This window comes from Mercurialis annua, linkage group LG8 (genome assembly GCF_937616625.2).
Source record: "Mercurialis annua linkage group LG8, ddMerAnnu1.2, whole genome shotgun sequence".
NCBI lineage: Eukaryota > Viridiplantae > Streptophyta > Magnoliopsida > Malpighiales > Euphorbiaceae > Mercurialis > Mercurialis annua.
Window position 1 is genome coordinate 6947008 of NC_065577.1, and position 25996 is coordinate 6973003.

Sequence of the window (25996 nt, forward strand, 5' to 3'; positions counted from 1 at the left end):
TTTAATACCTTCATTATTTCTCCTTCTGTACCATTTTGGAAGTTTCATATTTCATTTTGAAATATCATATTTTAAAAATTTCATTTCTATTTTAAAATCTTTTACATTAAACATTTCTTTTACCCTTCTCTAAATCGCCTCTGAAGAGATGATATGGAAAATTTCACTATTGGCAAAACACAATAATTAATGCCTTTTTAGTGCTTTCTTACTTTTTGTGTAAAATTAAATGAAAGTTTTAAAATAGGACTGATGGAGTATTTATCAATATTTATTTTTTATACTTTTAATTTTGAAGACATTAACCAATGAGCTATATATAAGATTAAATATTTTTAAGTTCATCGAACTACTTTTTTACAAAAACGTTACCAAACTATTAAAAGTTATAGATTGATTACTGGAGTATTATGTTTTTACAAATGGATTACCAGATAATGTGGACAAAAAATTATATATATATATATATATATATATATATATATATATATATATATATATATATATATATATATATATATATATATATATATATAGTAAGATAACTTTTTAATAAAAAGAAACAATTAGGTAACTATTTTGTAAAAATAACTATAAGTCGATAATTATTTTGCAACTTTTTATAGTTTGACAACCTTTATGTAATAATACTATAGCTCGTTAGCCATTTTGTAACTTTCTATAATTTAGTAACGGTTTTGTAAAAACACTATAGTTCACTGACCTAAAAAATCAAGTATGATATAGTTTATGAAAGGCTAATCACCTGTAAAACTACCGACCTTTCATTTTTTTTTCAATAACACCCTCACCTTGTAAAAACTTCAATAGCACTCTATTTCGCATTTTTACGTTTCAATAGCACACTAAATTTAAAAAAATAGATGATTTTATTATTATAAGGATTAAATTTAATAAAATAACTAAATGAAAGGATCATTTTATACCTTTTTCTAATTAAACAAATACAAACACATCCCTTAACTTAAAAAACATCCAAATAAGCCCTTTTCCCCACTAATTTAAATAAAAAATTAAAAAAATATTAATTTCAACTCTACATTTTTCCGGTCTCCTCCTCACCCCGCCACCCGCCGCTTCTCCACCATCATCCTCCATGGGAGGACGAGCTCGTCCTCCCATGGAGGACAAACAGAGCTCGTCCTCCATGAGAGGACGAGCTGTTCTCGTCCTCCCATGGGAGGACGAACAGCAGCTCTGTTCTCGTCCTCCCATGGGAGGACGAACAGATCTCGTCCTCCCATGGGAGGACGAAAAGATCTGTTCGTCCTCCCATGGGAGGACGAGATTCGTCCTCCATGGGAGGACGAGAACAGCTTGTCCTCCATCCTCACATGGAGGATGAGTTCTTGAGGAAGAACTTTGTTCTTCCTCAAGAACAAGGAAGAATTTTTTTCTTCCTCTATGGTGTTTTCCAAAAAAAAAATAGCGAATTGCGGTGCGAAAGAGTCGGTAACGGATTTGGGAAAGTGGCGATTGCTCGGATTTTAATTATTTTAATTAAATAATTTTTTTTATTATTATTCATCTTTAAATATGGAGAAGATAGTTTTTTTGTAATATTTATAACATTTAATATTATTTAGAATATGTGGTAAATATAAAGGACTTATTTTGAATTTTATCCAACTGAAAATAGTTCAATTTAATACTTTAGGGTGCTATTGAAACGTAAAAATGCGAAATAGAGTGCTATTGAAGTTTTTACAAGGTGAGGGTGTTATTGAAAAAAAAATGAAAGGTCGGTAGTTTTACAGGTGATTAGCCTTTATGAAACTATAAATTAAGTTATCATTTAATACTTTTTGTTTCACTTTGTAATTCTAACCTAAAACTGATGCAGCTTTCACTTTCAGGTTGAAGGTTACAACTTGAGGAACAAGAGAATAGAATTAAAGAGGAGAATACACTCAAGTCCTTTGAAACACTTCTGCTAGAGTCTCAACTCTTGGTTCCTCTCTGTTGCCTGCATTGTCATCTTCCTCGATTATAGGAGCATGTGATGTACTGTCATTTAAGTACTCTTCAATCCGCAAGGAGAGCTCGATTTGATGAGTATTTGAAGTGTCATCACAAGCATCTTCTTCATGTTCGGGAGGCGCCACTGTTGTTGTTGCCTCATTCAATGAGCCTAAGGAAGATGATCGAGATATAGTCCCCGATGCAACCGTTACTTCATCTCCCTCGTCGATTGTTGTATCGAGCGAGCAGACCGATCTTGTTGCGAATGAATGCTTAGACCTCTCCTTCCCTCTCTTACACCAGCTGTGAAGTGACTCTCTAACACTCTCGGTAACTAACGCTTTCTTACACCGGGATCCCATCTACAGTCACCGTAATAGGCAGTTAAACACAGTTTCTTTCATATTAATAAAATGCTGTAATGCAACTAAATCGCAGAATCTACTTCGCGCGAATTGCAAGAAGATATGGATGATAGAGTTAGATTAGTGTTCGTTGAGCAAATATTCCGCAAACCTGAGTAACAATGACATTCAGTGGTACAGTGCTGTAGCTGCACCAGAATTGAACAAGAATCCTGCATTCATCGATAGAAGCGATTTAAATACAACAGTTACATTATAGATCTTTCCTTAAAATCAAGGCATCCGAACCAAATTTGAATGATCCAAGACTTTATGATTCGGATTAGTTAAAAAGAGTTAAAACTGGCAAAAGAACTGCATAGCTAAGCAAGAAACATACCCAGAGACCAGCCGTATTACGACCATCAAATGGTTTTTCATGAAGCATGATCTTTGCTTGAATCCCCACTAAACACAGTAATTAATTCATTACAACAGCTTTAGTTAGATGGAAATAAATATATAATTATTTTGTAGAGAAAGTTTGTGTATGCACATATATTATAGACAAAAGTACGACATGGTATGATAAATATCGCATGCTAGAGCAGTATCTTGGTCGACAAACAACAAAATCACATGTAAAGGAGAATACGGAAATTTAGTCTTACCAAGGACCATATGAATGTTGCCATTTCAAAGGCATTCTGCATAAATGAAAAACAATTAATGAGGACAATATATAAATGTAATTATTAGATAAAAGGTTTGGACCAAGATCATCACCTGAAATATGATAAATTGAATCAGCCTTAACAATATCTCCGGTTTTCCAAACCAAAACAGATCATCTCGAGGCTTTACTTGATCGGCGATAGATGGACCTGTTTGCTCCATAACTTCAAGGGCTAATGTGGAAACAACATGCTGAAGCTTTGTCCCGACCAACATCACAAGCTTTGACATATGAAGCAATCATGAAAGAAAACATTATTCATTAACTTACTACAATTGTAGAAAAACAAATACGTAAAATTGCAAAAAGAATGATTATACTACTTACAATGGCAGGAATGAATGAGAGCCAAAAGTAAATGTTTAAACCTGCATATTCGAATAACGTCACCATCCGAATACTATAGCTTAAATTATGTGAACATTTATCCTTTGCATTTCACAAGATGTGATCACGTACCATGAATATTTATGAAGATGCATATTATTGCATAACCCCAAAGCGGCCAGCTGCAAAATTGTTAGAATGAGTTACTTTGCCTTGTATTGATCCTACCTTGCAACAGGAAACATACCCAAGTAGGTAGAATGCAATACCTTATCCCCAGAATGCCGTGAAATTCATCTTCCATGCTCCGGACCATATAGTTATGGAAATTGTAAGAAAGTGGTAATTTATGCTTCTGGCAGAATGGGAAACAAATGCAATCCAAAATGGTTTCAGTAGAAGGTAGAAGAAATAGGAAACATCAGATGAAATCAATGACTAAAAAGAACAGAATAACTCAATAACATGATTTCAAAAAAAAAAAAACTCAATAACATAAAATTATTGAGTAAAACGGAATATGTAATACCAATACATGTTTCGAGATAATCACGGTAGTTGGTTTGTTTGAATTAATATAATGGTCAGGAAGTAAACATCAATGCTAAGTCCAATCTATGAGTGACGTTATGCGTTATCTTTGTCGACAAAGAAGATCAAAATGAACTTTTGAAGTAAGCTCCAGTGCTATGTTGCACTGAAACTTCTTGAGTCCTGGGTGTCGGAATTTTGTTTTCGTTTTCAGAAGTGCTTCTTAAATCTGATAATCATATATTTATATTCTTTTCTTATTAAAAAATTTATTTTACGTGCTAGTTAGAAGTAGTGAGTAAATTATGACATCAGTAGAAGTTAGATACCCACGGTGATGAAACCCAATCGCAATGCCAAGTAGTCGGATCTCTTTATAGAACTCTTAAATTGTCGAAGAAAGCATAGCTGCAAAAATAGACAACTTTCGTTAAGAAAATACTAAATCAATCTCCAGTACTGTACCAACAATTGAAAACTAAGAGAGAAAGGAGATGACGAGAAAATGACAACTAGAAAAGAATCTATGTGTAAATCCTAACATATTCACTTACCAACATTCAACCCTTCTGTTATAAATATCATATCAGCTATCAATCAGAGCCATTTTCAAATTGTTGACTATGTTATAGTAACATTTTCAGCACGAAGAAACACTTAGTGATGACATATATTAAGAAAAGAAATTCACCATCCAAATGAGAATACGACTCCTGCTCCATGGATGAGATGTATGGTGGAAAACAAAGGTAGTTTGTCGCCTCATCACCCTGGTTTTCTTTGCTGTAAAACGAATTACAAAATGAAAAAAGTTCGGATACTATCGAAACATCCTTAGATAGCAACACGATACAAATGGAAATAAAAAACAAGTAGCTACATCTCTTTTGCTTCTTTATTACATCATTCTCTTTAACTATCTGATATGCAAAATCTTAATCATCACTTCAGACTTATTAGTTCGTGTAAATTCATGTCGAATAAATCATGTCCGAAATGCATTTTCAAAATTATAGTAAAAATCAGCAGGTTAAGATTTTTTTCTCTGTGCGACAACATTTCCGAGGAAATTGGATTTTGCTGACTATATAACAGGAGGGCATTTGCTCAACATGAAACCGTGTGGCCTATTCTTGAGAACAGACAAACTATTATTGATTTAAGCAGGCCTTAAATAATCCGCTTTTATTGATTACTTATTTAACGTACCTTGTAAACTTCCATCGACTACTAAGATGGCTTGGTTTTCCCATTTCCTCCAGCTGTAAATCTAAGCAGACAGAAAAGGCAAAGTGCACATTAAAATGCAGAACTGCATATATATTAATAAGTTTGTTAAGCTAGGACCATCAAATTAATGAAGTACCTTACTCATGGCCAGACCAACAGCTACACAGCTGTAAAGAACATGAGTTATACCAAGAACAAACAGAAACTGGTGGAGTTGCTCTAGACCCTCCAACGAAACAAACGGCTCACGACCCTGCAATTAGCTTATTATAATTATCACAGCTGGTTCACCAACCACTACGAAATATTCCAAGCAGAAAAGATAAGTAATTTACTTCACCGCATTGATGAGACGTTCGAACGGTTATCCCTTTAGGAGGAATATCAGACTTGTTAAGTAAAAACGACGACGAGCTTTTAAAGACGACATTTTTAGTAATGCCATAATCCTCCTCGGAGCAAAGGTAGAATTTGCTGCTGAAAAGAGATGAATTTACACAAATCTCAGATATCCATCGTGCCCATTGCGCCAACAACAAAGATATAAGCCCAAGCAGCATCAGCTCTAACAAGAAGAATGGGAGATTAATACCCATATCTCGATTTCATTACTATGTCCAATATTTTAATTCTTACACTAACAACTAACTTAAATACAAAGAAAGAAAAATGAATTGTTTAAATTAAGACACAAAACCATGAACTCATAATTTCTGTTTCATGTTCTTAAAGTACTTAAATAATAAAAGCTCACCTTCTTTAATTTTCTCCAGAGAAGCAAACAGAGCCTTCCTTCTAGTCTTCTTCAACCACTGTACACAGAAGCATAAACAAAATCAGACATTTTCTTTCCAAAGAAAATTAAAAATCAAGTCTTCAACATAAGAAAATTTTCAAACCAAATGAACTTTCAAATCCAATCTATACAGTCATTTTCACTATTTCACTTGAGCCACCCTAAAGGGGTAAAAAAAATCTGAAAAAGCTTAGTAGGACCCAACTCTCTATTCATGACACAGACAGTTGAAAGCTCAATTCTTTTAACAATCCCACATTTTCTCAGCAACCAAACAGCCATTCTGACAAAACTATATTTCCTTCCAACATTTTAAACTCCAGACTTTTCTGAAAAAGTTAATTTGGGCCCATATTTATGACATAGACAGTTAAAAGCTCAATTTTTTTTAGCAATCCCACATTTTCTCAGCAACCAAACAACCATTCTAACAAAACTACATTCTTTTTCCAACATTTTAAACTTAAGAAAACTCATCAATACCTTTCCAAATCTATAAATAGAGCGTTGAACCATGAAGCAAACAAAAACCAAGACAGTAATCACTGAAGCAACAGAGTAAGTAGGAGTCTCAGCAAGAGACCTCCCTGCTCTCATCAACACTTCTTTATCTTCCCCCATTACTCAAACTTACACCTTTTTTGCACTTCTTTTTTAAAGTTTTGAAGTGGGTTGCATGAAAGATTCAATCTTTTTTACAGTTTCTTGAAAAATAAATTCAAGAAAATATCAATAAAATGGTATAAACGCTGGACAACATTCTGCTGCTACGTTCGTGTATTTAATTTCTCCCACAAGCGCTTTCCGTTACAAAGTAATCAAAAAAGATTCAAGAAAAAGTTGATGGATCACAGTGAGTAGGATCCAGGAAATGGGGAAGTGAAATATAAGAATAAATAAATTTGAAAGTTGATTAAAAGTGATAGTTTTTGACATTATTAAGAGATTTATTAAGATGAAGAGAACATGGAAGATTATTGTTGGGTTTGAGTTTATTAATTGTTTATTTGGTTTTTGTTTGGGGTTTAGTTAGCAACCCATTTTTATTTGCATGGGAAGAGCTGCTTCTGTCTGTCATGTGCTTCACCAAATGTAGCCCACTGATTTACTTACCCAACCCAATCGGTTCACCTAGTTAACTTTTAACTCGATAAGGAACACTTTTATTAATAATTTTATTTTTTATTTTAAAATTCGTTTTTATTAGTACTAATATCTATATTTTTAATTTGAGAAAAAAAATATCTATATTTTTAATAAAATGTACTCTACAAAGTACATTACTCTCTTTCTCTCTCTGCAGGTTACGAAGTCAGAAATTTATTTTAGAAGGGCAAAAAAATTATATCTATCATTTATAAATTATTATAAAAAATAAAAATTTAAATTTAACTCCACTAATAAAAATTTTGGGTGATTCTTGTTGGTTAGTTTAGACCTATTCGATGACTATAAATTTACAGCTCTCGTCATTCTTTTTATAATAATTTACTCAATGTAGAGCTTTATAATTTTTATTATTATTAATGAAAATTTTAGCTTTCGAACAGAAAAAAAAAAAGAAAAAGAAAAAAAAGAACCTTTTCATAGAAACAATGTCGATTTAAACCTCTAAATAAGTAGGTGTGGGTCCAAGATAATTTTCAAAAAAAAGTTTAAGAGCTTGACTGAAACAACTTTCTAAGTGGAAGGCCTCACTATTTTGCTGACAGTAAACCAACCTTATATAACTAGAATCCTTTTTTTTTGCCAAAGGAAGGATTTCATTAAGAAATTATCGACCGTTAAGTCTCGATTTTAGCCACATAAATTGGACTAACGGATTACAAAAAAAAAATTATCTTTAAGGGCTCGTTTGGCAAGAATATGTGCCACCCAATTACAAGAACGTTTAACAAAACTAAAGGAATGGAATCTAACATTCCTGCAAAAAAACTCACAATCCTCCAAAAGCACCTCACATTACATATCTGCTGCATGATTTTCATTTAAAGCATCAATAATATACTTGGCATCTCCTTCAAAATTAGGCTCAGATAAGTGCAGCCTTTTAGCAAGAGTCACCGCTTCTCGCAGCACATACGCTTCCACAACAGCAGCCGACGAAACGTTATCAAAGCGCCTAGCAAATGAGGCAATGATTTTTCTTCATCAATTTATTCCACTGGCACCGACTATTGCAATCAATTTCTATATTAATTTTTGTTTGTTGATATATTGAACTTTAAATTTCAAAGTAATTATTTTAATATATATTATAATTTAAAATTCTGATTTGTTATTTTTAAATTTTTTAAAGTTTTTTATGGATTATTTATTATGTTTTTGATTATTTATTACTTGGTAACTTATATTGAGAAGAAAATTGCAAAGACATCCAGTATTGATTCAATTATTCATGAATTTTATGATATGAAAAAAAGGCTTATAAAATTTCGCGACTAATATTTAATATTTTTATGTTGAATTTGACTCATTTATTTAAGGCTTAATTGCATAAAAAATCACCAACTTTCGCATGTTTTTGGTATTTAACATTTTTTTTCTTGGCATAAAAAATCACCAACTTTCATTTTTTGGCATATTTGTCCACGGGATGTGAAAACGGCGTCGTTTTAAATGTAAAACGGCGCCGTTTTACGCTTAATTTTCAAAGGAAATGATTATGTGGACGAATATGCCAAAAAAATGAAAGTTGATGATTTTTAAAGCCAAACAAAAGATTATGTTAAATACCAAAAACACGATAAAAGTTGGTGATTTTTCGTGCAATTAAACCTTTATTTTATTACTGAAGTTAAATTTATTTATTTTTTAAAATAGTTTATGAATAGTAATTATAATTTTTTTGCCCCTCCGTAAAATAATTATGCCTTCGTCCCTGTTTGACATGTCATATGAATGTAACTCACGTACATAATGTGTAGCAACAACTCGTCATTCGACCGTGTTTCTCGAAAGATCATTATTGGACTTTTTTATCTACATTTTATTTCCTCTTTAGTTAGAACTAACAGAGTTTTTTTCAAGAATGCTGTTTTTTGTTAAAAAAATGAGCTGTACTAATCAACATGTAAAAGATATTGTCCACATTCGAGTCTATCTCTCTTTGGTGGCCTAAAAGGACGATTTTCGAGCCTTCTGTTCTCAAAAATCGCAAGTGACGGTATCACACAATTAATATAATTTAGAAGATCAAGTATCATCCCATAAAGTAATGTCATAAAATTTCACTAACTTTACATGTTCTTTTAGTTTAATCACGTTTTTTAAACTTTCATAAAAATACATCAAATTTCATTTTCTCAAATTCATACACGGTGCTGATGTAGCATTCATTCATTTGTGTAATTTGCTGAGGTATAAGTTATTTTTAACCAATGAATGAGTGACACATCAGCACCGTGTACATATTTGGAAAAAAAATGAAAGTTGTTGTATTTTTATGAGAAATTTTAAAAAGAATAATTAAATTAAAAAAACGTGTAAGATTGGTGAATTTTTATGTCTAACCCAATTTGTAATTGAACAAAAGGTCAACGCGCCCCCTAAATTTGTGACATAGGGTCATTCAACCCAGTTTTTACTTGTTTGAGCAATCAACTCTAAAACTCTTCATTTTTGGGTCAAATAATCTCACAGTTATATTTTTACAAAAAGTAAGTTTAGAATAATTTTATCGCAACAATTAGAAAATTTTTTAATTTCTATTTCGTATTTTTCATCTCCGATTTATATTTTACATATTTTTAAAATATAATTATGGGATTATCTGATCCAAAAATAAAGAGTTTTGAGGTTAGTTGATCAAACAAGTAAAAACTGGGTTAAATGAGCCTGTGTCACAAGTTCAGACGGTGCGTTGACCCTTTGTTCATTTGTAATTAGTGACAAATATTTGGTGAGCCAGATTACATATTTTGGCAACATCCACTTATCCTCTTACATAGGCCTCGCTGCGAGCCAAGGGCAGCCGGATACAGAGACCAGACCTGGTGACCCCAATTTAGCGCTCCAAAGACAGGACTGGCAACGTTTTTGGCAACTAAAGATCCCCAACAAAATAAGAGTCTTCATATGGAAAATCTTCCATAAAGGGATCCCAGTAGCTGATGCACTTAACTTCAGGCTGCGAAGTGAGCTCAATTGCCCCCACTGCCAAGGTAATGAATCTATCCACCATCTTTTCTTCAACTGCTACTTTGCTCAAAGAGTTTGGCTTTTGTCTGGCTTCCCTATGAACTCGAACTCAATACCAGACGAATCTTTAGACAAAACTTGGAAAAACATTGCTGATTCTGTTTCAACCTCGTGTGACTCAGATAGAATGTTAGTTGCGTTTGCTTTTACTTTGTGGTCCATATGGAAAGCCAGGAACTCTAAAGTCTTTCAGGCAGTTCCTTGGTCGGAAGAAGAAACAGGCCTTCATGCTAAGCAAGCGCATTGGGAATATGAGGAAGCACAGAGGGTGCTACTTCAAAAAGTGAAGCAAACAGAACGGAAATTCGCTAAGGTTCCAAGAGCCTCCAGTTTTTCCATTAACAGAACAGGTCCTGGTATTACTATTTCTTATGATGGGGGAATCAATGCTAGAGCTAAATCAGGATCGGTGGCTGGTTTGGCTCGAAACGCTCAAGGGGAGGTTTTGGGAACTTTTGCAAAATCATACCGAGGCATATGGGACCCAGGAATTTTAGAATTCTTAGCACTCAGGGAAGCTATTTTCTGGGCAAAGAACAAAGGCTGGCGTTTTGTGGTGTTTGAAGGAGATGCCATTCAGGTCTCTAACTCTGTCAATTCGGGCGAGTGCTCGCTGGCATCTAGTTGGGGAATCTGTCAAGACATATGGCTTAGTACAACCTCCTTTGACTACTGTCAGTTCCGATGGATTAAGCGACAAGAAAACAAGGAGGCTCACAGGCTAGTTCAGTTAGAGAAAGCCAGCTTTCGTCGCACTACTGCTCCTACCATTCAGAATACGTAGACTAGGTCCTAGAAGTTTTCTTAGAACCTGTCTTTGTAGTCTACTCAGGGGAAAAAAAAAAAAAAAAAAAACTTATCCTCTTACAAAAAAATCAACATTTTTCTCTTTCATAAAACAAAAAAATCAAACACAAATGGCAGCATCATCATCATCAGCTGCCTCTCTAATTCCCTCTACAATCACAGCTAGTAATCTTCAACCCCATTTCAAGACCAAGATCATCTCTTTTACTTCTCATCTTTTCTCAAACACAGGGTTACAAATTGTGTCTAACATCAACACAAAGACCAAGAAACCATCTTTTACTCCAATTTTTGCTTCCCATTTTGATTTCTCTCCTCCTCCTATTGATCATGACCTCCTTGTAAGCTTACCCTTTAATCTTTTATTATATAAAGGAATTGTCTTTTATTAAAAATTTGAAATGTGGTGGTGTTAATATTTGCAGGAAACAGTGGCTGCTGATGGGGCAAAGGTTTCAGAAGATGGGGTTATTGAAACATTTGATAATGATGATGAAGCTTTACATGCTTTTCACAATGGGGCTGTGGTGGGTTTTCATTTCTCTTTTAATTTTTTAAACTCTACTTATTTGAATATTGAACTGACTAGATGTGAGTGTGACTTGAATGTTTTTGCTGCTGGAAGTTATAGTATTGTTGCCCATTGCATAATAGTTGCTGGAATTTGCCATAAAGGGCTTTTTTTTATGTTAATGGAGGGTATATATTGATGTTGATGGGATAAATTACCGTACGAAAATTGTTAATGTTTAGAGAGGTAATGAAATTGTATCATATACTTTGGCCCTTTAGTTATTGATGTCTGGGTTTATTGATTTCTATCTGTGGTTTCTGATGGTTTAGGTTTCGGATCTTTCGCATTTTGGACGGATAAGAGGTATTTTCATTTGGGTTCTTTATCTTTCCATTAAATTTGTCATCTATATTTCTGGATTAGTATTTAAAAATTTCTTAACTGGAGAATATTTCGCACCAACTTTGGAAAGTTTTCATCTTTAACATAATCTTCGAAGCTGCCTCTAGAAGTGAACCAAATATATTACTTTGTCCTGTTAGTTGTAAATGTATACATTTTATCTAGTTAGATTTTTTAGGCTCTATCACAGACTGCAATAATGTGTCTAAATCTTTTTAGAACTCAACAGTTTGTTAACCACTCAAACATGGATGAGTAATCTGATAAAAAAGGGAAATGCAAATGAAATAGCATAAATGATGTTTAGAATGATACTATAGGTATTAGGCCAGCTCTGGTAAAATTTGGTGGTGCGATTATATAGTTTCCATAATGCTCTAATAAAATGGGAGTTGTTTCTTGTGAAGTCAGTGGAGATGATCGTATTCAGTTTCTTCACAACCAAAGCACTGCAGATTTTGAATCTCTTCATGAAGGACAGGTGAGATATAGAGGAATGTTCCCTGTTATACTCAATTTCTTATATACTTGTTTTATAATTTTTTCTTACTTGATGTAGTCGTATGGGAAAATTGATAGGTTTTGTTCGATTGAAATCCATAGGGATGCGATACTGTTTTCGTCACACCAACAGCTCGGACAATAGATATTGCACATGCATGGATAATGGTAGTCTCTGTAACCATGTTTAATCCCTTGACTTGACTTGACTTTCCATTATTGCAATATTACTATTTTTTGATGATTTATTTGAGTTACTTATACTTGCAGAAAAATTCAGTAATGTTGGTGGTCTCACCAGTGACCTGTGAAAGCATCACTCAGATGTTGAACAAGTATGCATGCCATGTCTCTCTTTATTTACATATCAGTTTTGTTCACAATAATCTCGTTTGATCCTTACCAGAAAGATGATAGAGTAGCAGAGTTCAAATTTATATCTCCTTCATTGTCTCATGTTACTTAGCCTGCTAATATTTCTGCTATCTTGCTTCTGCATTGTGTGTGGTCTAGTCTTCTGTTCCACACAATTTCTTGAAGCTCATTCTTTGGTCCACATGCTAAATTATTGATGCCTATGCATTACATATCTCCTGTAGCGTCAATTAGTCATCCTCCAGCTTTGGAAGTGACTTAAATCTTGACAGTTGATACTTTTAGGCTTTGTAAGTCAAATTATCTTTTGAACTAAAATGCGATTGACCTTGGAATTTTCCCATGTATGTTGATATGGGTGGTTTAGGTAATACTAGTTCAATGGAGATTATACATTTTGAAAATAAATAGTTTCTGCGACAGAGTAGCTCAATTTTATTATGTATAATGGAACAAATGGAGCACTAAAATGGAATATTCCTGTCGAAGTTCCGACAATTACAAAAGGAGCACTAAAATGGAATATTAAGTTATGGTTCCTGGATAAGGAAATGAAAAAGGGGCTGAAAGTTAGTTGCGCTTGCCGTTCAATTTGCTTGTTTAGTTAAGTTTAGTTTCTCAATAGCTGCAAAACTTGATTTTGACAATTCTATCTATTAAAAAACTTAGCAATATTTATGAAGTTGACATGAAAAGGAATGAAATATGATATCTTCCTATTTTAGAAAGGACAATATAAGGTTTGTCTTATCGTGGCTTGTATTTTTTAGGTATATTTTCTTTGCCGATAATGTGGAAATTCAAGATATCACCAAAAAAACATCCTTCTTCATTATAGCAGGACCACAAAGCGATCAAGTGAGTTTTTAACATCTCTGAAGTTTTTTTTCTGGTGTAGAGTCCGTAAACAATTGGACATTATTTGTTTGGTTCTGGCAGGTTATGGTCAACCTGAATCTTGTGGATCTTGTTGGACAACCATATGGCACTCATCGTCATTATAGTGTAAGATTAAGCAATCTTCTGGCTTCTTTTGGTTGTATGAGTTGTGAGGATGATTGTTCTTGACTTCATTTTGAGGTCTTCTAATGATTAGGATATGTTGTTTTGTCCTTGCAGAATGTACTTTCTTCCTTTGTTTTTTAACACTGTAAATACGCATTTACAAGTCCATTCAATTGCTAAGTCGTTACACTCTATTCTTAAACATGATTTGTATGAATCATTGACCCTTATCCATGCCTTGTGCCAGCTGTCTAATGTAATAGATTGGTAATTTCACATCTTCACATTTCGCTTCCCATAATTTAAATATTCGGCCATGAAAATCACGACTTTGGAGTCGAAGAAAGTATGCTACTTGTAATACTTCACTTTGAATTATTTATTCTTTTCAGAACAACTTCAAAAAGATTGTACTTAAAGTATTTCATTTAAAAACACTTATCTCTTGAAGATCAAAAGAAATAAACAAAGTTTTGTTCTATTTAGGATACAGTATATAAATGTTGTGCTGTAATGGGTGAGTTACTGAAATGGATGATGTATAAAACAAATGTAACTGGATGGTGTTGTTCCCCGACAATTAATGGGGAGTTTTCTGTTCATTAGCTAATTGTTTTGCTTTTTTCTGTCTTGGTCTTCTTTCGTTGGTATATTATATACCTTCTATGATATCATTGCCAAAAGATTGAACCTTTATTTTATTTCAGGTAAATGGAATGCCCATAACTGTTGGGGTCGGAAATATCATTTCCGAAGTTGGTTATTCCTTGTTGATGTCACCAGCTGCTGCCAAATCTGTGTGGAAAAGTCTTCTGTCTCAGGGTGCAATTCCAATGGGGTTTAATGCTTGGGAGGAATTAAGGATCATTCAAGGTGGGAAATCTGAGTAGTTGGTTTGTTTTTATTGCATGTCGCGTTTATTTTGTAGTATTAGTGAAAAATTTCTAACATAGTTGGTTAAATGAAATTTTGTATTTAAACTACTATAACTTTAATAGTTGTAGATTATAAACATAACTTTTTCTGGTAGAAAAATAGAATAGCTAGAGTAAGATCTCATATTAGTTCAAGGTTGTGAATTTGCAACAGTACAAGCAACAAAATCTCTAGAATATGCAAATTTGCAAAAGCAGCAATTAGCTGCAGCTAATATAGGAGGAAGGAATAGAAAGAAGTTGACAGATTTGACTTTTTAATTTTGTTCCGAAATTTAGGAACGTGGAAGGATTGAATTGGTCTGAAGTTTACATGGTAACCCACTAAAAATATCTTCTCCAAATTTGCAAGTGGGTGTAAAATGTATGAAGTTATGTTCATGATATGTTTTGCTTCATTGCGATACTTATAAAATTCAAAATTCTCGCAGGGATGCCGTCACCCGGAAAGGAGCTCACAAATGAATTCAATGTCCTGGAGGCTGGTTTATGGAACTCTATTTCAACGAACAAAGGTACCTTCATTCTTCACCAAAGAAGACCAGTAATCAGTCTTAAGAATGAATCTTCTCTCTGATCTAACTCATACATTCTCAGGATGTTACAAGGGACAAGAGACTATAGCTAGACTAATAACATATGATGGAGTGAAGCAGAGATTATGGGGACTTCATCTGTCAGCACCGGCAGAACCGGGCAGCCTGATTACGGTTGAAGGAAAAAAAGTACGAATCATTAACTTTTCTAAGTTCATCTAAATAACAAAAGAAAAATATTTTTTCGTTGATAATCAAAAAGCAACTATATGAATGTCTTAGTAAAATTTTACAATTCCTGAAGGTAGGAAAACTAACAAGCTATACATCTGGGAGAAACGAATCGAGATATTATGGTTTAGGCTATATCAAGAAACAGACCGTTTCAGAAGGGAGCACGGTGATTGTCGGAGACAACATCGTTGCAACAGTTGTAGATCCTCCATTTCTTGCTCGACAGCGTCCACCATCGAAGAGCGCCAGTTCTTAACCTCCTGTAAGAAAACCAAAGGTCAAGCTCATCTTTCAATATTAATCTGTTAAATGTCATAAAATATGACATGCTTATGCTTGTAGTACCGTTTTCTGGTGGAAACAAGCTGTAAATTAAACTTGCATACATTTTTGTTTGCTCACTATATAATCAAAGTATCTGACCACTCATTGCATCTTTTTACCCTTTTATTTCCACCTCAGATGCTGTCACCTTTTTTCACTTTTTAATTTACAAAATTATTAGGTTCAAGAAAATTTTGTATTTATTCAATAACTATATCATTTTATACTTAACTTTGTATTATTTGTATACTCATATAATATATATGCCTAGACCTCTTCAATGGGTTAAGTAGCCGCCCGACATGCTCTGTTTGAGCTGGGGCTGGACACTTAATTTTTCTATTAAGCCATACCGGAATCCGTAATAGACCCGATTCTATTACCCGATTTATTACGCATCAGATTGGACTTTAATTTTTAATTAAAATTTCACGTAGCCTCGAAAAAATAGTCCGACTCTGGATAAATTTAGTTCATGGGACAGACTTAGGTAATGAAAATTAGGTTCAAATTAGATTTGGGTTTGCATGTAAAATCGACCGAGTTCGGTCTGAATGTGTTCAAGTCCGGTTTATGACCAGGTATAGAGCTTACTGATGATATATGCATGGTGGGGCTTACAATAATTTTTCCATAAATTAAGCATAACAACAATTAGAAGTAATTCCACTCCACATTCTTACGCTTATATGGAGGAATAAAGCATAACAAAAGAAGTAATGTCACTCCACATTTTCACGTTTTCTTTTCCAATTAAAAATACAAAAAGTGAAAAGCTGCAGCCTTCATAAACTCCATGAGTTCCAATTTCTACAGCATGCACCTACAGACATAATGAATACTCCCAAAGGCACTGTTGTATTCACAACCGTCGGCCGACAAAACTACGGCTTTGATGTCTACTCTGTGAAGATCCCGTCGGATCTTAACAGTTCGAGCTTCTCCAACTCTGATGAGCACCGCCACACAGATGGTGTATCTCTAAACTTCAATGCACAATTCACTGAAGACAATCAAGCTATTGTTTACATATCTGAAAGATCTAGTTTTCCTTCAATTTACCTATCCAAAATTCATAATACCAAACCTGAGAAACTCCCATTCATACCTGAAAGCCTTTTCCATGACCGTCCGATCATCAAGAATAACCGTCTCTACTTCATTTCAGCTCATGAAAAGCCTGATAAGCTCTTCAAGAGCTGGAACGCTCTCTATACCATGAGTCTGAATCAAAGTCGTCGAGAAATCACTCGTTTGACTCCTTATGATGTTGCTGACTTCAGTCCTGCCGTTTCTCTTTCTGGGAAATACATTGCTGTTGCATCTTATGGATCTCGCCTTTGGGGTACTGAATTTGAGGACCTTAAGACGGATATTGTTGTTTTCAAAGAATCTGAACCTGACAAACGAATTGTCGTTTGTCAAAGAGGCGGTTGGCCTACTTGGTCGGGTGATTCAACTATTTATTTTCATCGCAAAGCTGATGATGGATTTTGGAGCATTTTCCAAGTTAAACTGCCGGAAGATTTCTCTCAGTTTACTTGCAGTGATCCGATACGGATTACTCCGCCAGGCGTTAACTGCATAACTCCTTGCGCTATGCACGATGGTAAGAGAATCGCAGTGGCAACTCGAAGGCGAAACAAGACTTACAGGCATATTGAGATATTTGATCTCGCTTCAGGAATATTTCATCCTGTTACTGAACTAATCAACCCGAGTTTCCATCATTATAACCCATTTGTTTCTCAAGATTCAATGTTCATTGGGTACCACCGGTTCAGAGGCGAATCAGCGGCTCATGGAGAAACCACGATACCGAATCTTGAACCTGTCAAATCTCATATCAACGATCTGCGTATGGTCAGGATTAATGGATCATTTCCATCGTTTTCTCCGGAAGGTGATTTTATATCATACAATGCTGGTCTCAGTCAAGGGTTACACATTGTTAAATCAGACGGTTCAAAGAGATGGACTTTAATCACTAGAGATCGTGTAGCTTTCCACACTGCTTGGAGTCCAACAGAGAAAAATGTCATCTATACAACTCTTGGTCCGGTCTTTGCTTCTATGGAATCAACGGTGCAGATTGCTCGTGTCTCCTTCGACCTGTCCGATCTCAAGCCTGACGGTGACCAAATTATCCAGTGTGATGTCAAGATTCTGACAAAACAAGATTCAGGTAATGAATGACCTATGTTTTATTGAAATTTCCTGAGTCTTACATTTCAACGTTTCATTTTTTTATTTCTAGAATCGCTTATAAAATTCCGAAATTCTTTATTTATAACATATCTTTTAAAAAATTGTGTTTTGTTGTTTTCCTTTGGACATTTTTCGATTCAGCGTTTCTTATTTTCGTGCTACATAGTGTACAATTAACATAACACTCTGTGAAAGTATTCTGACTAGGTGACTGCAGGTAACAATGCCTTCCCAGCTTGCTCGCCAGATGGTAAGTATCTCGTGTTTCGATCAGGCCGTTCCGGTCATAAGAATCTCTACATAATGGACGCGGTTGACGGAGAGTTTAAAGGCGGGATACGTCAATTAACGAACGGACCATGGACCGACACAATGCCTAGCTGGTCACCGAAAGGAGACCTGATAGCATTTTCATCCAACAGACATAATCCAGGACATTCTAACCCCTTCAGCATCTATGTAATAAAACCAGACGGGTCTGATTTGAGAAGAATCCACTTGGAAGGATCAGAACGGTTGACTCAAGCTGACAGGGAATGGATGGAGAGGATAAACCATGTCAGCTTTACTAACGACGGAGAATGGTTTTTGTTTACCGCTAATTTAGGGAGTGTTACTGCTGAGGCAGTATCGTTGCCACGTCAGATTCAGCCGTATGGTGACGTGTACATGGCCAGGTTGGATGGAAGCGGATTGCAGCGGCTGACGTGGAATGGTTATGAGAATGGGACACAAGTGTTTTACCCTGACCAGAAAAGGCGGTACTTGCAGACAGTGAAGAACAAAATGCACGTGCTCATTTGTTCTTTGATGAAGATCTTGGGGCTTTACTTAATTATGATGAAAATGTCCAAGAAAATAGATGTTGAAGATAGGGATAAACTTGCTGGACAATTCAATGATGTAACATGGCTACGTATTGAAAAATGATAACTTGATATGTACGTAATTTACTTCCATATATAAATAAAGGAATAAGAACTTTCATCTTTTGTGTGGAGCCTTTTCTTTCATGTTTCGGTAATCGGAACACCGATAATATTCCGTTACAAAATGTTGATGTAACTGCCAGAACAGTGTATATTCTGATATCTACATTAATATTTTTTCACCAAGAAAATTGACTGGTATTCTAATTTGCCAAAATATAAAAACAGAAATTCTAAACAGTATATGATAGCATTGTTTCTTAAAATTTGTATATATATTAAAACAGAAATTAATTCTACAACAAAACAATGATTAGTATATTTAACGTCGTAATTTAAAAACCCATTCGAAGACTTGATCTTCTTCATCATCAGTGATGTCGGACAGCACATCTTCATCTTCTTCAGGCTCATCTTCCATAATTTCATCATCATCATCCGAACAATAAAGATCGTCACAATAATATACAGGAATTGCATCCGGAGCTCTATACTGAATTACTTCGGAGCGTGCATCTTCGTCTTCGTCTTCTTCGGAAACATAATGGTCTCCGAAGCGTGGGGGTATTACAAATTCGGAATAGTCGCTCTCTTCGTCTGTTTCGAATCCATTGTCTATCATAGAGACTTCATCTTCTTCTACTTCCATGGCTTCTTGGACTTGATACTGATCTTCTAATGTTGCTTCTTCAAAATAACAATCAGGTTACGTATTTTTTTTTTTGTGATAGAATAATGGTGAAGTCAGTATGTATATATACATATTTTTTATCCGATTGTTGTTTGGAAATCTTTTTCCGATTAGGATAAATAGATTAGACTCTTTAATTTTGTTTTATTTTTGAGTTTAAGATTAAACTCTTCTTTTAAAAGATAAGATTAAACTCTTTTAATTACTTGATATGCCAAAATTTACAGGACTACTTAAAATGTAGACTAGATAATAAAAATGATTAATGTATTAATTTATTAAAAATGATTTATCCGATCCCAGACACAAATTTGAGCGTCCGATTGACCCTTATTCATGAAAGTAATGTGGGTATTTTACAAGGGGCTAAACGGGCCATTATCCAAATCTTTATTTGATTACTAAGAGGCTCGAAGATTAATTTCTGACGTGGCAACATATCATTTGCAGCTGCATAACTAACTTTGGCTCCAATCTTTTGATATAACCAACTGAGAGAAGAGAAGAAAAACATCACTACTCTCTCATTTTTTTTCTTTTCTTTCTTTACAAGAAAATAAAATGCAGAGTGGTCAGCGATTGACTCTTTTTGAAAGGAAACAAGTCGAAAAATGGTTAGCGACGGAACCCGAATCTTTGAATGTTAGAGCCAGTAATGACCCAGAATTTGGGAAACTCAGAGCAAAGATTGAACTCTTGATCGCTGAAGTAAGTCATTAATCTTTAACTTCTTTCTGTTTGATTTAATTTCTTGAAAAATGTAGTGTCAAATCTTTATCTGTTTTGCTTTCTTTCTTGTTTTCTTGTTTGTTTTTCAAGAACTGCATTATAAAAGTTTTAGGTAAGAAATCTTTAAAAGTTGTTTTGGTATTTTGATTTTCTTACAACTTATCAAACAAAATTTAAGAAAATAGAAATAAATATTGCACTCTTTGATCGATGGAGTAAGTCATTAATTTTTAACTTCTTTCTGTCTGGTTTAATTAATTTCTTGAAGATAAAGTAGTGTCAAATCATTATCTGTCTTGCTTTCTTTGTGGGTCTATGGTTTTGTTATTTGGTTTTAAAGAACTGCATTATTAATGTCTTAACATAATGTTTTAGGTTAGAACTGTTTAGAACTTAATGCCTTTGATTCTTGGAATTTGATGAATATAGAGTCATTCGTCATGTTTGCTAGACTAGAAAATTTGAGATTCTTTAAGTTTGGAGTTTCTTTTTGTAGAGAAACAATCTTGGAGTTAGAACATTTAGTTTCTTGAAAATTTAAGGTGTGGTGAAGTTTGTTTGGTTCGTAGGAAAGCAGAGAGAAAATTTTGTGTTTTTCTTTATTGAAACTTCAAAAAATTCACCACTTCTGTCACTGCTATTATCCTGGGAAAATGACTGAAAATTTCAAACGATTTGGTTTTGTGTTGTTCTCTTTGATTGCTGAATGGGATGTGAAATCTGATGCAGAATGACAAGGATGCTCAATTCGATGCTACCATTCGATATCTGGCTTTGAACTTCTTCGATAGATTTTCTTCGATGGATACAATGCCGGTAAATTTTACGAGTTGTATGCTAATTATATGTCTGCTTACTTACTGTACTGATCTGAATTTGCTAAACTGTTTAGACATTGGGGAAGAAAGATTTTGCTTATCATGTTACGGTGCTTGTCATGAGTTGCCTGCTTATTGCTTTGAAGATGAAGGGTGATTCCTTCAGCAAGATAATGAATCTGGTATTTTCATTTTTCACTACCTACTTACGTCTGTATCTTTTCGGTATCTTATTTACCAAGTAGCACGAATACTTCACTTAGTCAACGTTTTTCTGTTTCTGTAATTCGTCTGAAATTTGACGTTTTGAACATGAAAACTTCAATTTTAACATAAAATACCTTAAAATAAGAACGTTTCACCGTGTCTATATCCAAGTATCTCGTTTCTACGTATCCATGTTGGTGCTACATAGCTTATTTAGCATAAGCCTCTTTGTTTGAACAGAAAAACTGGCCAAAAATGAAGATTGATGAAAAAGATATTGACAAGATGGAGAGTCTGATTCTCAAAAGAACTGGTCCGCCAGAGGATTGTGTAAATGCGCTATTCTACGTTCCGAGCTTCCTGTCTATAGTAGAAGAAGGAGCAACGCAGTTCAAATCAAATGTGATTCGCCTGATAACTCAATCACATGGAGGTACAAATAATCGATCATAAATCGTGCCGCGCTAAATTTGAACTTATCATTATTCTGATGATATTTTTATTATAATCGCAGCTGTAAAATTTGTACAATTCCGGCCTTCAGTGATAGCAGCATCCGCGATTCTTACGAACATCGAAAACATCTCCCTTGAAAAGCATCATGACTGCATGAAAAGGTTTACAGTCACAGATCTCCAACTGGTATGACATTTACAGTCACAGATCTCCAACTGTTTTTCATATTTATCTGCATCATAATGACATTTATGCATAATTTCAGAATAAGGAAGAACTCGAAAGCTGTCAGAATACGATGTTCATCTCCCACTTCCTCCGAGAGACAAGTTGAATCTGGAATTGCAGCACAGTCACAGGGAGATGGTGCCATGGAAGAAATACGAGCCCTAGATTTGGTTTTGCTTGAAAAGTATTTAGGTGAATGAAAAAGGGTTTATCAGATTCAACTTGTCTCTCGGAGGGTTTTCAAAGGGTTTTCAATTGGAGGTTGTTCCGGCTAAAATGCTTCATGGAAACCAGATTTTTCCATGTGGAAACCGGATTTTACTAGTTTTTCTTGGAAAACTTGTCATGCATATATAATTTTATTTTAGAGAAGAGTTTCTAGACGAAATTATGCATACATGATACATGACAAATTTTTAAATAAATTATCATGTAAGCATTTTTGTCCGGAAAATCTTCGGTTGAAAAACAACTAAAGTATGTAAATAAAAAGGAAAAATATAAAGTTCGAAAACCAAAATAGAATAAAACGAAGTTTGTATACCTTGAAAATCAATTACCCACTATCTTGACACAATAATTTGTTAAAATATTAAATAAATTTACCTATTAGTTTTAAATTTTAAAGAGCACAATTCACTCCTCTCTTGAGCTATAGTCGAACCGAACAAACACATAAAGTGATCAAATATCGGATGATTAAATCAAAAAGAACTCTCTGTATCTGTACATAAGAGTGCATGAAAGTATACAAGTCAATGGCACAATGCACACTCTTTCTTCAAAAGACTACAAGACTAGTAATAAATTTCTATTAAAGTAATAAAATTCACATAAAAATCAAAATAATTGTCAAGAACAATCTTGTAAAATACTTGCAGCTTCGGTCCGTTGTTCATCACTTAATTCCGAAGGAAATTCAACGAAAAATGTAATTCGTAAATCGCCTCTTTTACCTTCTGTTTTAGTAGGCATACCTTGCCCTTGAATGATCTTTACATAACCTGGGTATATAATTTCGTCGAATGATAACCACATTCTTTCTCCCCCGAGTAATGGAGCTGATATAGAACATCCTGTAAGAGACTGAACTAATTGGATTTCAAGTCCGTACTCTAAATCGTCGCCATTTCGTGTGAACAATGGATGTCGTTTTTCGTCTATCAAGAAAATTATATCTGCGGGGAGATATCCTGGTTTTTCGTCGCCTTTTCCTTCGAATTTTATCTTTGTTCCTTGCTTCCATCCTGGCTTCACTTTTATCTTCAGGGTCTCATCTACTTTCTTGATTATTCTACACAATTAAATCAAGATTTTATGTTGATATTCTAATGAGTGTATCTTTAAAATATCCTATCTAAGTGTAATAAGCAACTTACCCATTTGAGATAATATCTCTAGTAATCTTAATTTTCTTGACACATCCATGGCATAATTCCTCCAGTGTGCACTCTAACTTCCTCTCAACCGGTGAAGGAATTCTCCAAGCAGTTGATTGAGAGTATACAATCGGCGTAGCACCCATTCTTGTCGGACTTATGATTGAAGAAGGAATTTCAGTGTCCGAAGCTCTTCTTCTACCCGTGCTTTTCGACCTAGATTTATTAGGCAGCGCAGGAGAACTGCCAGGGCTAGTACTTAAGTAATTTTTAGGGTTTGGAGAAGTTGTTCGTCTCATGTTTCTACCCGTACTTTTTGATCGAGAGGTATCTTGTGCCGGAGAAGTGCTCCTCCGGCTTGCATTTCTCGACAATTGCGTAGGACTACGGGAAGATATTCGGCTTTTTTTGTTTATATTTGTTTGAACGGAAGGCCGAGAAAAGAAGCTTTCGTCCATGCTTTTGTTATGGTGTGACGAACCACCTCGAGATGGAAAATCTCTCGGGGGTGGTGTTTTTGGCTCGTAAGCAATTTTCATTGGAGTTTCTTGAATCTTTTTCTCATTAAGAGCCTAAAATATAATAAAAAAAACATCATTAGATTGATTTATGAATCTTATTAAATAAAGTCGTTTGCATGAGATGATTTATAGACAAATTGTTCTTGAAGATTTTCATTTTTCAGCATATGTAAAAACATTTTCATATGGAAAAAAATTGAAAGGATGAATGTCAATATTTAAAATCTAAACCTTCCATTTTAAGCTATATTCAAACAATCGCAATTTAGATGAAAGGATCATGCAAATTTTTGGAATAAATTTTGTACATATTGTAATGAAATATATTGCAATATATTCATGTATAAATTACGTTTATTTTGTAGTAAAATAAAAAAATTAAAAAATCAATTTGTTCACCTTGTAGGCTTCGTTAATTTGTCGAAATTTGACCTGAGCTTCATCTTTGTTGGATGGATTTTTATCAGGATGCCATAATGTAACAAGAGATTTATAAGCTTTACACATTTCTTTAATGGTTGCACTTTTAGAAATTCCAAGGATACCATAGAAGTCGACTGTCGTCGAACGCGGCGGATCTCCCATGAGAAGAAGAAAAATAGATTAAAGACAGAAAAAATAAACAAAATTAGCAAAAGGAAACAAAGAGTATTTTGTGAAGAAGCTTGCGTAATGGTAGGCTTATTAGGAGGGGCTTATATTAGGCAAAATTCTGTTTTTGATTGTAGATGAGAACAGGCTACTAAGTCAGTTTCTTGCTGTAGATAATTTTATTTATTTAAATATTATGGTGTTATTATAACTATTATTAGAGTATCTAAATTGTATTTTATCTGTTTTGTATATAAATCATTTATCATACTCAATCCAGGGATAAATTTTATGTGTCTAGTGTATTATCATTATTTATGAACATAGCGAATTGAATTTTACCACGTCATTAAATGATGTCATTGCAAGACAAATTAAATTTAATTACTATGTAATGATTTAGCAATATTCAATTTGTTATATAATTCATGGGTGAGAAGAGAGTGGAGTGTATTTAAGAATTTTATATTTTTTTAAATTGATTTATTTCCATTGAATCGCATCTGAATTATTTAGAGTTAAAATTATCCAATTTGTGAATGGATTTAATTGCTAGTATCAAGTACCTGTTTTAAAGCTGTATAACTGAAAATAGGGTGTGTAGTTTTTAGCTAGTTGCAAAGTTAGTGTAATTAAATTGCATTATAGAAGTTAGGTTAGATGCAAGTGAAATGTAGCAGTTCTAATCAGAAGTTCGGTTATGTATTACAATTTACATATATATCTTACTTAGTTATTCTCAAATCATTCTTAAGATACGTATAATAACCTAACCAAACGAATGGAATTTTAACATGAATTCGTTTAGGCAAAATGTCTTAAAAAAAACACTCATTTTAACCCCCTTCTCCATTATATTCTAACCTTTTAAAATCGTCAAAAAATTTTGGGCCTGTAGCTTTCCCGTCCCCCCCCCCCTCCCCTTCGTCGGGCGGTGTTTGTGTGCGGGTGTGCCACCAGAAATCGGGCTTCAAGTTCACGTCTTATTAATAAGCCGACAGCTGATTTTGTTCAAATCTTCATATTTCAATTTCAATTGTATCCTCGGTGTGGTATTTGAGGACTCAGAGAGTGTCACGTATGATGTTTCTAAATGACATCCACATTTAAAATAATCCAGTTGATTCGTACATGAAGGTATTTAAAAAAAATTGGCTGATGGTCTAAAAAAAGCTTCCACCTTTTAGCCCCTTTTAGTTTGCCCCTGACGTTGTAAAATGGCCGATTATACCTAAATACACACCTTATTTCGTATTCAGTTCCACCCTAGCCTAAAGAAATTAACACTGTGGCAGCCAAATCTGCTTACTCATCGGCTGATGTGGATGCCACGGTGGAATTGAAACTGAATGATGTGAATTTGAGTGTAATCGGTTATTTTACAACGTCAAAGTATAAACGAAAAAGGCTAAAAGGTGGAGGTTTTTTCAGACTATTAGCCAAAAAATTAATGGGTTTA

At 34.2% G+C, this 25996-nt stretch overlaps 6 protein-coding genes across 7 annotated transcripts; 4 read left to right on the plus strand and 2 right to left on the minus strand.

Annotated features, from left to right (window-relative positions):
• Positions 1–1782: 1782 nt before the first annotated feature.
• Positions 1783–6995, minus strand: LOC126659495 (MLO-like protein 4). Of its 2 annotated transcripts, none has more exons than XM_050352786.2 (15): positions 6431–6995; positions 5906–5963; positions 5487–5716; positions 5288–5404; positions 5131–5191; positions 4613–4704; positions 4255–4329; positions 3660–3745; positions 3523–3572; positions 3391–3431; positions 3114–3284; positions 2999–3034; positions 2728–2795; positions 2500–2560; positions 1783–2345 (listed from the first exon to the last, which is right to left on the minus strand). In XM_050352786.2, exons 1-15 carry the CDS (start codon positions 6566–6568, stop codon positions 1932–1934), a joined length of 1698 nt encoding a protein of 565 aa, XP_050208743.1. In that variant the 5' UTR covers positions 6569–6995; the 3' UTR covers positions 1783–1931. The 2 variants fall into 2 exon arrangements, with proteins under 2 accessions (XP_050208743.1, XP_050208744.1); XM_050352787.2 differs by lacking the exon at positions 6431–6995 and adding an exon at positions 6153–6202.
• Positions 6996–8384: 1389 nt separating this feature from the next.
• LOC126660502 (uncharacterized) lies at positions 8385–10931 on the plus strand. The gene is made up of 2 exons (XM_050354050.2): positions 8385–10110; positions 10270–10931. Exon 2 carries the CDS (start codon positions 10275–10277, stop codon positions 10929–10931), a length of 657 nt encoding a protein of 218 aa, XP_050210007.1. The 5' UTR covers positions 8385–10110; positions 10270–10274.
• A 36-nt stretch (positions 10932–10967) lies between these two features.
• LOC126660501 (putative transferase At1g60990, chloroplastic) lies at positions 10968–15906 on the plus strand. The gene is made up of 12 exons (XM_050354049.2): positions 10968–11295; positions 11380–11481; positions 11798–11831; positions 12278–12351; positions 12474–12539; positions 12642–12706; positions 13517–13604; positions 13686–13751; positions 14459–14624; positions 15118–15201; positions 15284–15411; positions 15527–15906. Exons 1-12 carry the CDS (start codon positions 11065–11067, stop codon positions 15710–15712), a joined length of 1290 nt encoding a protein of 429 aa, XP_050210006.1. The 5' UTR covers positions 10968–11064; the 3' UTR covers positions 15713–15906.
• A 120-nt stretch (positions 15907–16026) lies between these two features.
• LOC126660500 (uncharacterized) lies at positions 16027–18980 on the plus strand. Its single transcript, XM_050354048.2, has 2 exons — positions 16027–17965; positions 18206–18980. Exons 1-2 carry the CDS (start codon positions 16615–16617, stop codon positions 18916–18918), a joined length of 2064 nt encoding a protein of 687 aa, XP_050210005.1. The 5' UTR covers positions 16027–16614; the 3' UTR covers positions 18919–18980.
• Positions 18981–20025: 1045 nt separating this feature from the next.
• LOC126661130 (cyclin-D6-1-like) lies at positions 20026–22174 on the plus strand. Its single transcript, XM_050354923.2, has 6 exons — positions 20026–20316; positions 21067–21153; positions 21230–21337; positions 21603–21795; positions 21877–22004; positions 22084–22174. The coding sequence occupies exons 1-6, from the start codon at positions 20170–20172 to the stop codon at positions 22150–22152; spliced, it is 732 nt and encodes a 243-aa protein (XP_050210880.1). The 5' UTR covers positions 20026–20169; the 3' UTR covers positions 22153–22174.
• LOC126661132 (uncharacterized) lies at positions 21476–24578 on the minus strand. Its single transcript, XM_050354925.2, has 3 exons — positions 24346–24578; positions 23426–23997; positions 21476–23340 (listed from the first exon to the last, which is right to left on the minus strand). Exons 1-3 carry the CDS (start codon positions 24529–24531, stop codon positions 22899–22901), a joined length of 1200 nt encoding a protein of 399 aa, XP_050210882.1. The 5' UTR covers positions 24532–24578; the 3' UTR covers positions 21476–22898.
• Between the last annotated feature and the right edge of the window lie 1418 nt (positions 24579–25996).

Bases quoted from the DNA above. Each gene is read 5' to 3' on its own strand.
- LOC126659495 (XM_050352786.2), bottom strand. From the start codon at position 6,568: ATGGGGGAAGATAAAGAAGTGTTGATGAGAGCAGGGAGGTCTCTTGCT. The intron at 5,717-5,905 runs GTGAGCTTTTAT...TCTTCTTGTTAG, and splicing joins TCTGGAGAAAATTAAAGAAG to AGCTGATGCTGCTTGGGCTT. The intron at 4,705-5,130 runs GTACGTTAAATA...TTCGTTTTACAG, and splicing joins AGTCGATGGAAGTTTACAAG to CAAAGAAAACCAGGGTGATG.
- LOC126660502 (XM_050354050.2), top strand. From the start codon at position 10,275: ATGTTAGTTGCGTTTGCTTTTACTTTGTGGTCCATATGGAAAGCCAGG.
- LOC126660501 (XM_050354049.2), top strand. From the start codon at position 11,065: ATGGCAGCATCATCATCATCAGCTGCCTCTCTAATTCCCTCTACAATC. The intron at 11,482-11,797 runs GTGGGTTTTCAT...CTGATGGTTTAG, and splicing joins CTTTTCACAATGGGGCTGTG to GTTTCGGATCTTTCGCATTT. The intron at 13,605-13,685 runs GTGAGTTTTTAA...TGGTTCTGGCAG, and splicing joins CAGGACCACAAAGCGATCAA to GTTATGGTCAACCTGAATCT.
- LOC126660500 (XM_050354048.2), top strand. From the start codon at position 16,615: ATGAATACTCCCAAAGGCACTGTTGTATTCACAACCGTCGGCCGACAA. The intron at 17,966-18,205 runs GTAATGAATGAC...AGGTGACTGCAG, and splicing joins TCTGACAAAACAAGATTCAG to GTAACAATGCCTTCCCAGCT.
- LOC126661130 (XM_050354923.2), top strand. From the start codon at position 20,170: ATGCAGAGTGGTCAGCGATTGACTCTTTTTGAAAGGAAACAAGTCGAA. The intron at 21,154-21,229 runs GTAAATTTTACG...TAAACTGTTTAG, and splicing joins CTTCGATGGATACAATGCCG to ACATTGGGGAAGAAAGATTT. The intron at 21,796-21,876 runs GTACAAATAATC...TTATAATCGCAG, and splicing joins GATAACTCAATCACATGGAG to CTGTAAAATTTGTACAATTC.
- LOC126661132 (XM_050354925.2), bottom strand. From the start codon at position 24,531: ATGGGAGATCCGCCGCGTTCGACGACAGTCGACTTCTATGGTATCCTT. The intron at 23,998-24,345 runs GTGAACAAATTG...ATTATATTTTAG, and splicing joins AAATTAACGAAGCCTACAAG to GCTCTTAATGAGAAAAAGAT. The intron at 23,341-23,425 runs GTAAGTTGCTTA...TTAATTGTGTAG, and splicing joins AGAGATATTATCTCAAATGG to AATAATCAAGAAAGTAGATG.